At 32.2% G+C, this 16457-nt stretch overlaps 1 protein-coding gene and 1 long non-coding RNA gene across 2 annotated transcripts; one reads left to right on the top strand and one right to left on the bottom strand.

Annotated features, from left to right (window-relative positions):
- Positions 1–5836: 5836 nt before the first annotated feature.
- On the bottom strand, positions 5837–8506 carry LOC112941494 (uncharacterized). Its single transcript, XR_003246754.2, has 2 exons — positions 7040–8506; positions 5837–6083 (listed from the first exon to the last, which is right to left on the bottom strand). It is a non-coding gene; the product is annotated as an uncharacterized lncRNA (long non-coding RNA).
- LOC101264973 (uncharacterized) lies at positions 8498–16194 on the top strand. Its single transcript, XM_004229419.5, has 11 exons — positions 8498–8845; positions 10629–10793; positions 10900–11018; positions 12336–12410; positions 12669–12762; positions 12848–12907; positions 12997–13062; positions 13144–13242; positions 14856–14900; positions 15690–15786; positions 15876–16194. The coding sequence occupies exons 1-11, from the start codon at positions 8723–8725 to the stop codon at positions 15953–15955; spliced, it is 1023 nt and encodes a 340-aa protein (XP_004229467.1). The 5' UTR covers positions 8498–8722; the 3' UTR covers positions 15956–16194.
- Positions 16195–16457: the final 263 nt, after the last annotated feature.

Raw genomic sequence — 16457 nt, 5'->3', positions numbered from 1 at the left:
CAATAATAACAGAAAATAATGCAGAAGACTTAAACTCATTAATGAAAATCAATTAAATAACTTCTAAAAACTCAACAACTATTATTATCCCCAAAATCTGGAAGTTATCATCACAAGAACATATATCCTCAAATTACTAATCTAAGAGTATCGAAGAAGCTAAAATAAGTAAAAAGCTAGTCCATGCCGGAAGTTCAAGGCATCAAGACATGAAGAGGAAGATCCAGTCCAAGCTAGAAGCATTAGCTTACCCTGAAATCCGGTGTAATGAAAACTGGCTAGAGTTGCGGTTGAGTTGAAGACGACGGCACGTTTGCTGCACTCCACAAATAATCAAGAAGAAAACATACAAGTAGGGGTCAGTACAAAACACAGGTACTGAGTAGATATCATCGGCCAACTCAAAATAGAAAATAGTATATATCAGATAATATCATAAAATCAACTTCAATACTCAACATGCGGCATTTACAATTACCATAACCCTTGGTCACAACACCAAGCTCATCAATGATGACTCATGCCTCCCCATCATACTCATTTGGGAATTCGGTTCATTAAATTGAGTATATTAACATATTTCAAGATTCATTCTCTTTGCTAATCCTGGTGCCGGAACGTGGCACTCCGATCCTCATATACTATCCTGGTACTGGAACGTGGCACCCGATCCATATACTATCCTGGTGTCGGAACGTGACACTCCGATCCTCATATACTATCCTGGTACCGGAACGTGGCACCCGATCCCCTAATCTCACTACTTTCGTTCATCAAGCCTTCTTTTATACCAAGACATCATCATTAACAAAGTAGATTAGGGTTTCTTTTTCAAGATTTAGGATTCAATAGCTTCATCATGCTTATTTCATCACAATTATATAATCACAACATGCAAACACATAATTAAGCATATAGAAGGGTTTACAATACTACCCAATACATATCATTCGCTATTAAGAGTTTACTACGAATAGTATAAAAATCATAACCTACCTCCACCGAAGATTCGTGATCAAGCAAGCAATTTCCCCAAAGCTTTGTTATCCTCTTCGTTCCTCTCTCTCTTGATCGATTCTCCCTCTCTTTCTGTTCTTTTTCTTTTTCTTATTCAAACCCTCTTTCTTTTACCCTAATTAGCATATAATTAAGTATGAAAGATGATGAGTTTAACCCATTAATTAATTCAAGGTTATCTCTTTTAACCCTCAAGAAATTGGATTATTAATATTCGTCCACTAAATTTATAATTATAGCAGGAATAGTCCAAAACGCCCCCTTAAAACATTTAAAGAAATCCGACTCAGCCTGGGATTACGCAGTCTGTGACAGGCCGTCGTGCCTGCGACGGTCCGTCCTGCTGAGTCGTCACAGAGTTCAGAGACTGAATTTTACTGAAGGATCTGTGACGGCCCGTCACGTCTGTGACGGTCCGTCCTGCCATTCCGTCACGAAGTTCAGAGAGTCGATTTCAGTACCCAAATTTCAAAATTTTAAGTGTTTTGGAACGAGACCCCCTCGACGGTCCGTCGTGCCCATGACGGTCCGTCGTGGGATCTGTCGTCTCAGCCAGTTTTTCCAGAAATAAAATCTGCTGCTCAAACGACTAAACAGGTCGTTACATTGCTTGACTCCAAAACTTAAAATATGATTATTGTACAATTCAAATAAGTCATACCACATCGTTCTTAATTTATTAGTCACTCTTCATTTTGCCACAAAGGTACGGATTTATTTAGATATTCTCAAAAATCATAATGTTATAGTTTGTTGACTTATTCAAGAGTTTATCCTAAAATTAATATTTTTCAATCTCTCCACCAAATGTTCCTTAATTCTGTTTAAAATTCATAACTATTAATTTTCAGTTTCTTTAATTGAAACAAAACATTTGTCATGAGTTTGAAATTTCAAAATAATTTTATTTATTGAATTTTGAAATTACCGTGTGTATTAATTGAAGTTCGGACTAATTCAAAATCAAATTGATCAAAAAAAAAAGTTATCTAAATTGTTTTTCGAGATTTGATTTACTTTGATAAAAGAGTTAGAATTAATGATTTCTTATTGTGATTTTAAGTTTTACTAACTAAAAGTTTCAAAGGAAAATAGCATTTGTACTCAATTAATTATTGAATTTTTAATTTTTGTGATACCTAACATACAACTTTGAACATTCAATTAGGGATTTAAGTGATTTTGATTATTTAACTAACAAATTTTAAATAATTAAAGGATAATTACGGTTTGGATTTTTCAGTTTATTTGTATTTGACTAATTCTTTCTTTATCAATAGAAATAAGTAAATGTATAATATTTTGAGACAAACACATTAGCTAAAGAGCTGGCTAAAATGGAGAAAGATAATTTTTGTAAATATTTTGAAATTCCAACATGATTTTTATTAAAAATAGTATAAGCAGATAAAGTAAAAATTCTTTTTACACGATTTACAAGCCTATTATCTGCTATGAAATATTGTAATAGTAGTATTTTTAGTCTACCCCGAACAATTATTGATTGGATTGTCACTAACTTGATGCATATTAATTATTCATATATTATCCATGTTTATAAAATACAATAAAATTAAATTGTATAGTAGCTTCTAAACATGCTCAATTATTGTCAATTGAGTCTTCTTTTTTCCCCTTTTGACATTCAATAGTTATGATTAATTACACTATACATTTTTATAACTAATTTCATTTTGCTTAAACTTTTTATATTTTAAAATCAAATACTTAGATTTTTTATATTATGAAAATCCTACACTTATCTCTTAAGTCTCTTGTAATAGATATAACGATAATTTTTTGTCTGTGGTACAAATGTAATTTGAAATCAATTGAAATTTTGATATGTTTTTGAAATACTTTAAATAAAAAATTATTGCGATTCATAGTACTTTTTACATTATTTATAGGAAAAAGGGTCAAAATTACCCCCAATTTTGATTTATTGTTTAAATTTACCCTCGCTGTTAAAATGAAGTTAAATTTACCCCTCCCGTTACTAATTTCACCAAATTTACCCCCATTCATGGATTGACCCGATTTTTTTTTTTAAAAAACAAGATTTTTTTAAACCCAATAATCAGACCCTATTTAAAATAACCCGACCCATTCTCCCAAATCTCTTATATTCTCATCTACCCATTCTCTCAAATTTCCTTCAAGAACAAATTGATGAGTTTGAACAAAAGACAACCTAGTTTCTTTTCTAATGTTACAAGTAAATTCAGATTTCCCATAAAATGTATGGGAAATCTCCAAATTGTACTCCAAACCATGTTTATTAAAAGTTAAAATTTTTGTTTTAATAAAAAATGATATATTTTGTTGAAATGAAATTTTATATATTTAATTTAATATAATGTTTAATTTCACATGCATATCCAAATATTGAAAACAAACAATATTAATTATTTAGTGTTCAGATTTAGAGACCACATCTTAATATTCAGATGTGTATTCATGTCAAAACATCTAGATCTTAATGCAAAAGTTAATATTTAGATTTGTATTTAGATGCAGACCTCTAAATTTTAATTGAAATAAATAAGGTTTAAGATCTAATCTCCTTATTTACCATGTCTGATTCAATAGTTTCAGATGTAGCAATAAAACATATCATTGCTTCACAGTCTTGAGTTATATCCAAATAAAAGAATAATTTCTAATCGATTCAATTGCATGCAAATATATACCTCTAATAATTCTCTTTGATAGAGATTGTTTCTCCATGATTATAACAGTTGTGGTTAATATTCTGATCGATTGGAGATTTTAGTTGAAGAATTGCGAAAAAAATTGAGATTAATGAAATAATATACAAATTAGAAAAAGATTAAAAGCAGATGAAAGCCTGTAAAAATAGACATAATACTTGAAATTTGAATGAGGATTAATTTTGACTTTTTGAATTTTAAATTTGATTTGGTTGAAAGATTTATGGAGATTGAGGGGTTTATTATTGTTAAGAGAATCAAGAAGATAATTATTTGGGAGTGAATAAAAGAGGTTGTGTGCAAATTTGTATATAATGAATGAAGATTTTCACAATCTATACAAATAAACGTGGAATTCACTATAATCGTTTTCTAAACAATAATCATTTCATATAATTAATTTAAGCTATAGTCATATAACATAATTAAGTAGTAAATATTAGCTTAGATAAATAATTATCTCTAAAATAAATCATACACTAATTACACTTTATCTAATAAGTGCAAAAAAAACTTACTACTAATGATACCTTATTAAACAATTTGTATTAATTTCATATTATTAATTCATAAAGATAGCTACTTTTGAAATAAACAGAAGGGGCCTAAATATCTTCAAAGTATTGAAAATGGTATAAAATTATACTCCATCCACCTATTGGCTCCAAAATACCCTTCTTACCCACCTATTGACTCCAAAATACCCTTGTCATCCACCTTTTAGTTCAAAATTGATCACTTATTTAACGGTTTTAAATTTAAACCATTTAAATATTTTTTTAAAATACGTGGCGCTAAACTATTTGTTATAATTTAACTTATTTGTATAATTTATAAATAAATCCACTAACCACCCATTACTAATTAAACTCCTCCAAATTAAAAAATCCGTCACATTATTAATGCAACAACAGAAAAGTTATTACCAATTGAGTGTTTTTAAAATTTGAGGTGAAAATATCAACAGAAGTAAACTATCATACATTCAAGTTTCTAAATAAAAATTATCGATAAATTTAAAAGTCTAACTATGTTCATCTTAACTATCCTTACGTCTCAATTATTTGATGTTACTTCATAGTAAAATTTTTTCAAAATAATATATTAGAGGTTTTAAAACAAATCATAAATATTTATAAAATTATATTTAAAAAAGGTGCACGAATTAATTCGGATATATACTTCTTTACCTTTAATAATGAATTTCTAATTCAATCTTGAAAGAGAATCCTTTTGAAAGTGTCGTCCTAAATAAGCGTCTCAACCTAAATTTTATTGGGGTTTCAACTTGGACTTGAATAATTTTGGATATCATTTTTAAGAATCTATAATTTTCTTCGTGTTTTAATAGTGTTTAAGGCGATTTTGATATTATAATTAGATTATTAATTGGGTGACGTTTAGTTAGTAATGAGTGGATAATGGGTTGATTTATAAATTATATTAATAAATTAAATTATAACCAATACTTGAACGTCAAATATTTTAAAAAATATTTAAAGAGTTTAATTTTAAAATAATTAAATAAGTGGTCAATTTTGAACTCAAAGGTAGATAACAAGGGTATTTTGGAGTCAATAGGTAGATGAGAAGGACATTTTGGAGCCAATAGGTGGATGGAGGGTAATTTTGTACCATTTTCAATACTTCAAGGGTATTTTAGGCCCTTTTCTGTAAAATAAAACAAAAATAATATTTGATTGAATAAATTTTTAAATAAATATTTTTTTGTCGAGTGGTATCAGAGCTTTATTTTGAAACCCACATTGGAGTCCCAACTAAATTCGAGTTGTGGATTGCAGTACTCATTTGAGTGTGGAGAAAACTTATGATTCTCCATACTCAAAATTCGAACTCGAGAACTTTGTTTATGAGTGAAATAATCCAATGTATCACAACTCATGTCGATTACTATTCACATTCCTACTCTATTCAAATAGGGCAAAACGTCACGATGACTCGAAAAATAATCAATTAATTCAATTTTAAAAGAATTCTAAGAAAATACAAATTATAAAAGGAGTCGCCACCTAATTTTAGGGAAAACGAGAAAACCAATTAAAGTGATCTACGAAATCATTAGATTCTAGATAATAGTCATATCATTTCGAAGGAAAAGTGTTAAACACCCTTCAAAAGCCACAATTGTGGATCCCGACTGAACTTTTTTTTTTTCAAATTGAGGAGATAAAAACAATATACAGGTATAATAACACACAACATACACAAATAATAAAATAAAATAGTAATATAAGACACGGTCTAAGATTTGCTTAACGTTAATATATACAAAGTAATGCATAAATAATATAATTCAAACTTTGTTCGAATAACTCCAATGGAAAGCATCTCCTGGTACATGTAAAGACACTTAATAAAAGTGTTAGCACCAAATATATATGATAAAAATAAATAAATTAAATAATAATTTAAAAATAAAAAGTTTATCTTATTAACATGGAAGGGCTTGAAAATCGACAGTAATTTCTTCGTCGACCAATTTTTTAACTCAATATATAAACTTAAACTATTCATCTTTTACAATGTGAATGTAGAGATTATTTTTCATTGGTCACTTCAATCTATATAATTCATGTAACTCCCAAACAACATTATAAAATAATATGCACTAACTAAAAACAAAACAATAAGCTAAGTACAATAACATTACTCCCTAGAAAATTCTAACAGATAATAATACTAAAGTGCACACAATCAAATTTAATATCAAGAGCAAGACCCACTAAAATCTGGGATTTTTCTAACAGGAGCTACCTAAGAGAATAAATCACAAATCAATAATAAATAAAAATAACTTCAACACTATCATATAAGACTAACAAAATAGACGACAATGGAAAATATGTAATATCCCAAAAGATAACCAACTAAAATAACAATATTAACCAACAAAATGACAAAGCTTATAAGAACTACTTAAAATGCAAACAATAAATTAGCAACCATTAATCATATATGAACAAAATTGAGCAGCTACAATAAAAATAAGAAGGTCAACTATAAAGTCATTGAAAATGAAAAAATAAAAATAGAATAGTAACATAGTTTATCCATATCATATAACAAAATTACTCTAAATAAAGAAGTAAATCACTAACCCAATCAATATTTATAAAACCATAATGACAAGAGCATAAATAAACAAGCATCTATAGCTAGAGCAAAATAAAGTTCACCGGAGCTAATTCTCAGCAAAGTAAACATCACATTGTCAAAACAAACAATTAGATAAATGATGAAAAGATAATACTCAAAGTTAAGTGAATTACTTGAAATAAAGCAATTACCTACAACATTGATGAAGGTGAAAAGATTATTGGAGCTTCGATTTATGAAGTTCCAATCTTGTTGCTAATAGGATTTCATTTTTTCTTGTGCTGGTTCGATGGAGTCGGAATTCGGACTCGTTTGTTGGCTGTTGGTTTGCTGGTTGTTGTGATGAGCCTTAAGCATGCTTGGATTACCTGCAAAAATCAAACAACAGATCGAAGAGGAAAAAGGAAAAAAGAAATGGTGATTTTCTTCTTCTTTCATCAGAGCTTTTGAGTCTTCACCGGAGCTACTGCCCGAAAAATGGAAATACGAAGGGAAAAGATGGAGGTTGCCTTGGATGGTCGCTGATTTACTGGAAGAAGAAGCAAAAAGAAAGGGAAATTTCGGATTTTTTTGGTGGTGGACTTGTCGAATTATGGCCAAATTCCAACGACTTGTCAAAAAATAACGAAATTTTTCGTCAATATTTTAGCAACACTTTCAATATTTAGTAATAATATCGTTTGTTATGTATCTTATTTGTTTTTAATTAAAAAATATAATTATTTAATAACAAAAGGGAGAAAATCAAGGGAGAAAATATTTCAAAAAAAAAGTAAGATCCTTAATTTTCTCATCAGTTACATTTCTTTTACACAGAACATGTAAAAAAAAAACCTCTTCTACAACAAATTGGTCTTCTTCAACTTCATGGTTATGAATTTGTGTGGGATTTTGCACGATTCAGGCATTTTTCTCCGTCATATATCGGAAGAACTTTGATTATTTTGTCTAATAACTCTAGTAACTCTCTTGAAAACGTCAATTTAAAAGAAAATTATGTAGTCTCAAAACCTAAAAAATATTTTAAGGACAACAACAAAATTAAAAAAAAACACTAAAATCAGTAAATAAATAAATAAAGAATCTGAAAAACATAATACCCAAATCATTGTTAATCTTCAAATTAAATCTTGCAACGAAATTAAATGAGAATAGTAGAAAATATTAATATATTGATAGAAAATCTGTGGAATTGATTTGGAAGAATGTTAGAGAGAAAAATTAAAAGAAGAATAAGAAAAGATAGAAAAATCTGGAAATTTGATTTGGAAGAAAGTAAGAAAGAGAAATTGATAAACTTAAGAAAAGAAAGAAAAAAATTAAAATGACATTAATATTTATCCAATTACATAAATATAGGAAAATGTGTAATCTATGAGAGAGAAAGAAAGCCTGTAAATAATAATGAGAGAGAAAATATTAATAATATCATAATAATTATTTATTTTCAAAATAATGACATTGACATATTTACTAATATTATTAAAGTATGGATATTATCACTAAATAAGTTGAATTTTTTGATTAGTTAGCTAAATTTTCCTAATTTATAAACATTTTATATTAAGTATATATTATTATATCTCAAGTTTATAAAAAATTATGTGAAAAGCTTTTGTATATAATAATAAATATTAGAATATAGTAGTGTGTTTTAGACTAAAAATATATAATTTTTGAAATTTCCCCTTTTCATACCCTCATTATTAATCACCACATTACAAATCTTTCCATTATTAATCATTGTTTAAACAACATAACCAATTTGTGAAGTTTTACTTTCAAGAGTGAAAGAGAGAGAGGGTTTTGGTTTTGGTTGTGGTTTTTGATCAAATCCAAAGTGGGCATTGTTGTTTGATCGAAATTGGTTGACAATGTCTTTCTCTTTCTTCAAGGCTTCAAGGCCTAAAACTCCATCAGAACTCGCTAGAACTGTCAAAGATAGTTTTAATGCCCTTGATTCCATAACTGTTGCTGAAGTTAAAGCCCTCGAGAAGGTTTTTTTCTTCGACCCATTTGATTTTTTACCTCTATTTTATGATTTTTCATATTCGTTGCGGAGCCGAGCTTTCTGGGTTTGTTTTTTTTTTTTCTATGAAAGAAAACCTACCAACTGTATTTTTTTTCTTGTTTTACCTGATTTGGCATATTGTTTAGGGAACTTGTTCTTGTGGGTTATTATTCTTTTGGGGAAAAGATACAAGCTTTATTGAATTTGTCAAAAAAACAAACAAAAAGGGTATCAAATTGATTAATAGTAACATTGATCAGCTGTATAAGAATCAAGACAAATACAAAGAGCCTATGGGTTAATCTTTTATTCATTTCTAAATAGCAGGGAATGGGAGTTCTACTATTCTTCTTGTGAGTGTGGTGATGTAGTTTAGTGATCATAGGTGTGAAATAAGTAGAAGTGATTGAGTGGAGAACTAGTTAATATGTGTTTTAAATTTCTAACTGATTAGAAGGAAATGAGCATTAGTAAGATTGATCAGCTGTATATAAGCACCACCAACCTGCTGAAGAATCGAGACAAAGAAAAAAGAAAATGGAGATGAGCCTATGGTTTGATCTTTAATTCATTTCTGAATAACGGGGATGGGGAGTTCTACTTTTCTCCTTGTGGGCGTGTGGTTATGTAGTTTAGTGATCATAATTCGAAGGTGCGAAATAAGTAGAAATGATTGAGTGGAGAACTAATTAATGCTGGTTTAAATTTCTAATTGCTTCAGAAGGAAATGAGCATTACAATTGATCGATGGTTTTGGGACTGAACTGAAATTGCTATTTTGTTATGGATTTGGGTGCTAAGAAGGAAATGCTTTTGGTAACTGTTGTGGTTGGATTGTAAGAATTTCTATTATGAAATCTTAATAAGATGCTCTCCACTTGTTTAACCAAGGCTCAGCTTAGTTAAACAAATGACTTGGATAGTTGCAAACTGTGATATGGACTAATGGAGAGTGGAGGAACCGGAGGATTCAATGTAGATTACTAGACAGTGTTAAGTAAAGTTAAATGCACCGCTAAACATTACTATCTTTCATCATAAAATAGAATTAAAAGCAAAAATTTGGACAACCTTATATGAATAAGTTGGTTAAGAGAGCAAGTACAGTAACTGAGATAATGAAAAATAATTTTACCTTGTTAGTTCTTTTTAGTTTAAACTTTAGGCGGTTCTCTAAAAAAGACAGTGAAAAAAATTATCCCCAGAGTCAAGACTAGAGAGGAATGCATTAACCAATGCTTTTATATCTGTTTGTTTCTTTTTGTATTCTTTTTTTGAAAAAATCATTCCTGTCCCTAAACATTTGAACCTACTAAGAAGTCCGAATGGGTAAAGGGTGGGAAATTGGTCTCCTTATATGGACTTGGACTAGTCTCCCCTCATGAGCTAACTTTTGGGGTTGAGTTAAGTCCAGGTGTCATATCTTTACATGGTATTTGAGCCAGACTCATTCCAATTTGTTGTTCACCAATGTTGAGGCCCCATTTATAAGTGTTTACTCTCTCCATTTGAGGTCTGGGCATGTGGGGAGTGTTAAGAAGTCCCACATCGGTAGAGGGATGAGAAATTGGTTCCTTATATGGACTTGGACAAACCTCCACTCATGAGCTAGTTTTTGGGGTTGAGTTAGACCCATATGCCATATCTTTACAGAAACTAAGAATAAGGCTTAACAGGGTAACTATCTTTCCTTGCTTACTTGTTCTTTTGTCCACTAGAATCTGTTCCAAAGGATGACTGTGTTTTTTTCAAATATCCCTTTCTTACAGGCTATGGAAGAAGTTGAGAAAAATATTGTGGCAATGAAAGTTATGCTCGCTGGAGATGGAGAAGTTGAGCCAAATCCAGATCAAGTTGCACAACTGACACTTGAAGTTTGTAATGAAGATGTTATTGCGCTCTTCATTCACAAATTACTTATATTGGGATGGGAAGTATGTTTTTCTATTTTATCTGAAAAGAAATTCAATCTTATCATCAGACTTAATGCACTGAATTTAGTTTGAGATTCCATGACTAATTATTACGTTTTTTGCTTAGGCTAGAAAAAATTTGGTCCATTGTTGGTCTATTATGTTGAAGCAAAAAGTTGACTCCACATATTGTTGCGTGCAATACATGGAAAATCATTTGGAATTGCTGGACTTCCTAGTTGTTTGGTAAGCAAATCTAATTTTTTGTGCATGCACATCTGAAGAGGGTAGAACCACCATGATTTTAAGATGATTGAAATTATTTTTAAAACAAGTCCTCTAGCTGTAAAGATGACTTCGTAGTATGTGTTTCCATTTTTGTAACCCGCTGGCTGGTGGTGGTGGAAGTGCTGGAGACCTGTAGAAACATAGCACCACTCTTTCCTTCAACAGATGATAGTAATGTTAGTCCTTCCTGACTGATTGAATTATGTAGTTATATAGGATTAGGGGAAGTAATTGTCTTTCCATATGCAGATGGAGAAAGTCATTTCAAACATATAATGCTTTGTCGGCTCCACATGTTATATATATTCTTAGAGTGAAGAATTCTCTCTTAAAATTGGTTTTTCCACGCTCCTACTTCTGAATTAGCATACCAGAAAATAATTTATTTTCTTTCAGTGGGATAAAAAGGTCATTCCATTTAATATCTCTTTATTCATTTCCTTTCAATTAGTTTGTTACATCTCATTTTTATGGCAATTTAGATTTTGAAATTTAAAAGTTGTAATTGTCATATCTGATATATCAACACTAAGCTGCTGGTCCTCCGGCCCTTATATTCTGAACCCTTTACAACAAGCCCTTACCATATCTATCCTGTTTTGACAATAGATATGACATCTGATATTAGAGGTTCTTTTCCTCTAGCAATAACATTTCTTCCTTCCTTTTGTTTCGGTTTTCTTATTTGTTTTATGAAATCTCCCTTTGATGTGTTCTGGTGGCATCTTTAGCTTTCTTAGCAGCTAAACTAGGGAGTTTGTGTGAAGAACAAGAAAATTATTAATTCAGATTAAACACCTGTAAGCAAAAATAAAATGCCATGGTACTAGAAGTTCTTCAAAGAAGATGACTAATAGGATTCATTAAAAGAATTATCAACCCCTTATCCTTTAAGAGTTGGGTTCTATTGAAAGGTAAGGAAAGTATACTTAAGATCTCAAACTATAATGACCAAATATGGACTGAAAATATTCCTGAACAACTGGCATGTATAGAATCCAGGCAAGTCAGATTTGGATAACATTCTTCCACTGTCAGAAGTTCCTTATTTGGCTTACACGTGAACACCCTATGATCTGTTCTTGAAAAAGAACTCTCTCTAGCATCTCTGTTCCTCCTGTTCTGCTCTCAGTAACCTTTTAACTTCTATTTGTTAGGTAACTTTTGATAACCTTCTAATTTATATAATAAACATAAGCTACAGTTTTTTGTGAAATGTTGTCACTGAATAGTATTAACGTTCATGATACTAAGACATTCTGATTTCACGAGCAGCTATGACAACAAGGAAATTGCTATGCATTGCGGAGGTATGCTTAGGGAATGCATAAAATTGCCAAGCCTTGCAAAGTAAGATATTCACACTTCCCTAACCCTGATTGTGTTTGGAACTTCTTTGTCACTTTCAGATTCTTTAGATTTTTGAAACTTCTTTCATTTTTGGCATTGTTTAGCCAAGGTCTTTCATTGTTACTTTATTTCTTGGAACAGATTCACCTTTTAGGTCCAGATTCTCAAAATTTACTCAACCTCTTGGAGTCTGGTATTTTACACCCCAAGCCCGTCCCCGATTATTTTTTTCTTATGAGTTTCATGTACCTTATTTAGATACATCTTGGAGTCTCCCAGCTTTGGATTGTTCTTCAAGTTCGTGGAGTTGCCAAACTTTGATGTTGCTTCTGATGCATTTTCTACCTTTAAGGTCATATTTTTTGAAGTTCAAGATTGTTCTTGCTATGCACAGTTCTCTGTGAATGCTGCTTTTAACATATCTTGAAATTCTGTAGGATTTACTCACCAAACATGAATCTGCTGTGTCTCAATACCTGACTAATAACTATAGTGAGGTTTGTCACATCTTAATTGTCACCATTATTTATCCACTGATCAGTCTTATGTTAGTTTTTTCTTGATACCTATTGACTTTTACTTCCAGTTCTTCGAGCAATATGAAAAACTCTTAACTTCTCCTAATTACGTGACGAGAAGGCAATCTCTGAAGGTTAGTTCCCTTGTTAATAGTCCTTTCTTTTGATTGTTCTTATGGCTCTTCCGCTGCTGATAAATGTTTCATGAAGTATAGCTTCTCTCAGAATTTCTACTGGAGCCTCCCAACTCCCTTATTATGAAGCGTTATATAGCAGAAGTCGGCCATTTGAAAGTTATGATGAATCTACTAAAGGTATTCCATGTTGTCTCTTGTTTGCTATATCATAGTAACGTTTCATTGGTGAGGATAACTGGTATGTGAGTGTTAGACAGTTGAGTTATATTAAAGAATGACAAAAGTCACACATTGGTGGTTAATGAGATGAGTAGACTCTTTATAAGGCTTGGCAATCCTCCTCCTTTTGAGCTAGCTTTTGGGGTGTGAGTTAGGCCTAAGACCTAATTTAACATGGTATCAGAGCAAGGCCTGTCTCACTCGGTGTTGGGGCCCCCCAAATCAAAATTGCCTTCGCACCAAATACTAAGCACTGCGCGTGAGATGGGGTGCTAAAGAATGATAAAAGTCCCACATCGGTGGTTAATGAGATGGGTAGACTCTTTATAAGGCTTAGACAATCCTCCTTCCTTTGAGCTAGCTTTTGGGGTGTGAGTTAGGCCTAAGACCTAATTACATAGTGTGCCACATCGCTCTAAAATGACAACTAACGGGGTTTGTAAAGATCTATACCTTCACCTTGCCTCTTAAGGTTTTGAATTGACTGCTCAAATTCTTCACATGGCCATAGCAACTGATACAATCCAGAAAGAACCACACCATAAAAGCTAGCTATTGAGGTGGGAGATCCCAAGGCTACATACGCCCCACATTAGCTCTCCATTAAACCAATGTGGGACTCAGGTCCCTTAACTAGCTTTTGGGGTGTGGTTCTCCATGGGTCATACCAATGGTATCAAAGCTACCCAACGCCTCGCGTGCATGTCGTGCCTTGGATGGGAACACCGGTACTGCAACGTTGTCCTGGGGCTAGAAATGGTCTAGCGCACAACCGTCAAGGACTATAGATACGGAGCGTGGTGGTTTGTTATGATCCTTTTAGTAGGTATATGACTTGAGTCCCACGTTGGTTTTATGAGTAGCTGATGTGGGGCTTATATAGCCTTCGACTCTCCCACCTCTGTAGCTAGCTTTTGGGGTGTGATGATCCCTGACTGTGTCAACAACCTTTGAGAAGTCCATTCTCAAATGTAAGTGGTATTAGTTTATGAACCACAAAATACAACCCTTCGGGGTAGCCAACGGTTTGAGTTTTGACTTCCATGTTGGAGGTCGAATTCGAAACCCCTTGCCAACGAAAGCAAGGGGTTTGCCTTTTGGGTCGAGCTCGTCGCACTAGGTTTTCCTAGTGCGGGTTACCTTTCCTATGTGCTTTGCGAACTATTGCATAGGAGCTGGGGTTGCGGGTTTCCCTTGTCATCAAATATAAAATAAAAATTGGGTTACACGTGGAGAATGGTGTTAATTTATGAATTATCTCCCATTTGATATAGAAAGACATCTAGAAGGTTAGGATGCTCAAACTCTTTTCATCAGAAGTATGTAGTTGACAGTACTCAATGAAGGAACACTAGGTGACTCCATAGTTCATTCTCAGTTCTGTACTTATCTGAAAAAGATTCAGGGGACTATATGAGTTTTTTGGAGCATTAAGAGTGGTCTCAGATTGCATCTCAGGACTTCCTCATGCATTATACTTGCTTTAGTTGGACTTAGGTGGAGATTTATAGTTTTGTTTCTCTTTTTCTCATTCAATATAAAATGATAACTTTATTTTTCTACACATGCAGGACTCGAGCAAAAACATCCAAATCTCTGCTTTCCATATTTTCAAGGTGATAATATTGTCTTACCTTTGTATATCCTGCTTTCTGATAAGAGGGGAAAGGGGAGGAAGGTATCATTTTGCTAACTTTCTGGGAACTGTGGGAGTTACCAGCTTGAAAATCTGAAACTTTTTCTGCATATGGAATCAACAGAAAATCTGCATAGTAATATCTCATGTAGCATGTGCCACTTGTAGCCAAAGATCTAAGCAGATTATGTAGTAGCTCATAGTTGTGTAGATCTCTAAATACCTCGAAATGGAATCGGATGATTAATAGTTGAATTACACCCAAAAGTCCTTTTTCCCTCTGATGTTTTCATAGTATTTCTTTTAGCCATGATTATGGCATACCTGTTATGCAGAAATTCTATTGTCTCTTACATGTTACATAAGCAGACTCATCAATATTTCATCATGTGTAGAAGAGTGCTTCAAATATGATCTTTCTTACTTGTCTCAATCAAACGTCAACAGCAATGAAAGACTGTCAAATTCAAGAATTTGCTATTCGTTCAGAAATCCAATGGAAAGGTTGCAAATTCTCGAGGATTTTGTGGCAGTGTCAATCCTCATTGAATTTGATTCCATTAATGTTCATGCTATAATAAGATATCCGCAGTGTTCGATATCTCTCTCCTTTCAGTAATGAAGCATCCATATGTCTGTGGTCTGGCCTTCTCTTTAACTCGCATATATCAAAAGCTTAATGCACCTGGCTGGCCGCCCTTTTATGTCCTGTTTGCACATACAGACTTAAGGTATATGCAGTCCTCATGCCTATACAATTCTTTTGCAGGTGTTTGTTGCAAATCCAAACAAGCCTCGAGAAATAAAACTTATATTGGCAAAGAACCATGAAGGGTTATTGGCATTGCTAAACAACCTTGGAAAAGGTAATACATATAAGTGTATAGGGTACAATTGCTCTTGAGATTTAGCATAAGTATGTTTATCAGTTCTCTGAATTATTCCGTTATCACAGGTGGTGAAGACGATCAATTTGAAGAAGAAAAGGAGCTGATTATGAAGGAAATAGAAAAGGTGTCTCGGTTGGAATCTTAAGTATATTACCTTTCTTTGCTTTTTTTTTGTGATTCATTCTCATTCTTTGAAGTTAAAAGAAAGGCCTCTGTGAGGGTGCTGCTTGCTCCAACATCATCTCCTTAGTCTAGAAAGAAATGTCATGTACTTATCTTCTGATCAAACCTACTTTTCTTAAATATAAGCTATAGAGTGGAATTTTTGTGCAGTCTATTGACTTGTGAGAAAAATCACCCTTTATAGATGAAAAGATTATCAAATGTTCATGGGTGTTATATTTCTGATGTTTATCAATCATCTTCTTTGTCCTAGCCATGCTTGCCTACTTGTCCATTTGCAACTAATACAAAACTAAAAATCTTCTTAAAGATAATTGATGGGATCTATTTTAGTATACATTTCCTCTTTACCATTGTTTTAGTTGGTTCATTGTGTGAATGTGGTATGTTTTGGCCATCCACCAACAAAGTAATGATACATTTTGGCTATTATCTCTTTATAAAATAGCTTTTAATCATAAAGT

This window comes from Solanum lycopersicum, chromosome 1 (assembly GCF_036512215.1).
Source record: "Solanum lycopersicum chromosome 1, SLM_r2.1".
NCBI classification, from domain to species: Eukaryota; Viridiplantae; Streptophyta; class Magnoliopsida; order Solanales; family Solanaceae; genus Solanum; species Solanum lycopersicum.
The sequence above is the reverse complement of the archived record's forward strand: the minus strand, read 5'-3'. Positions and strand labels throughout refer to the sequence as shown.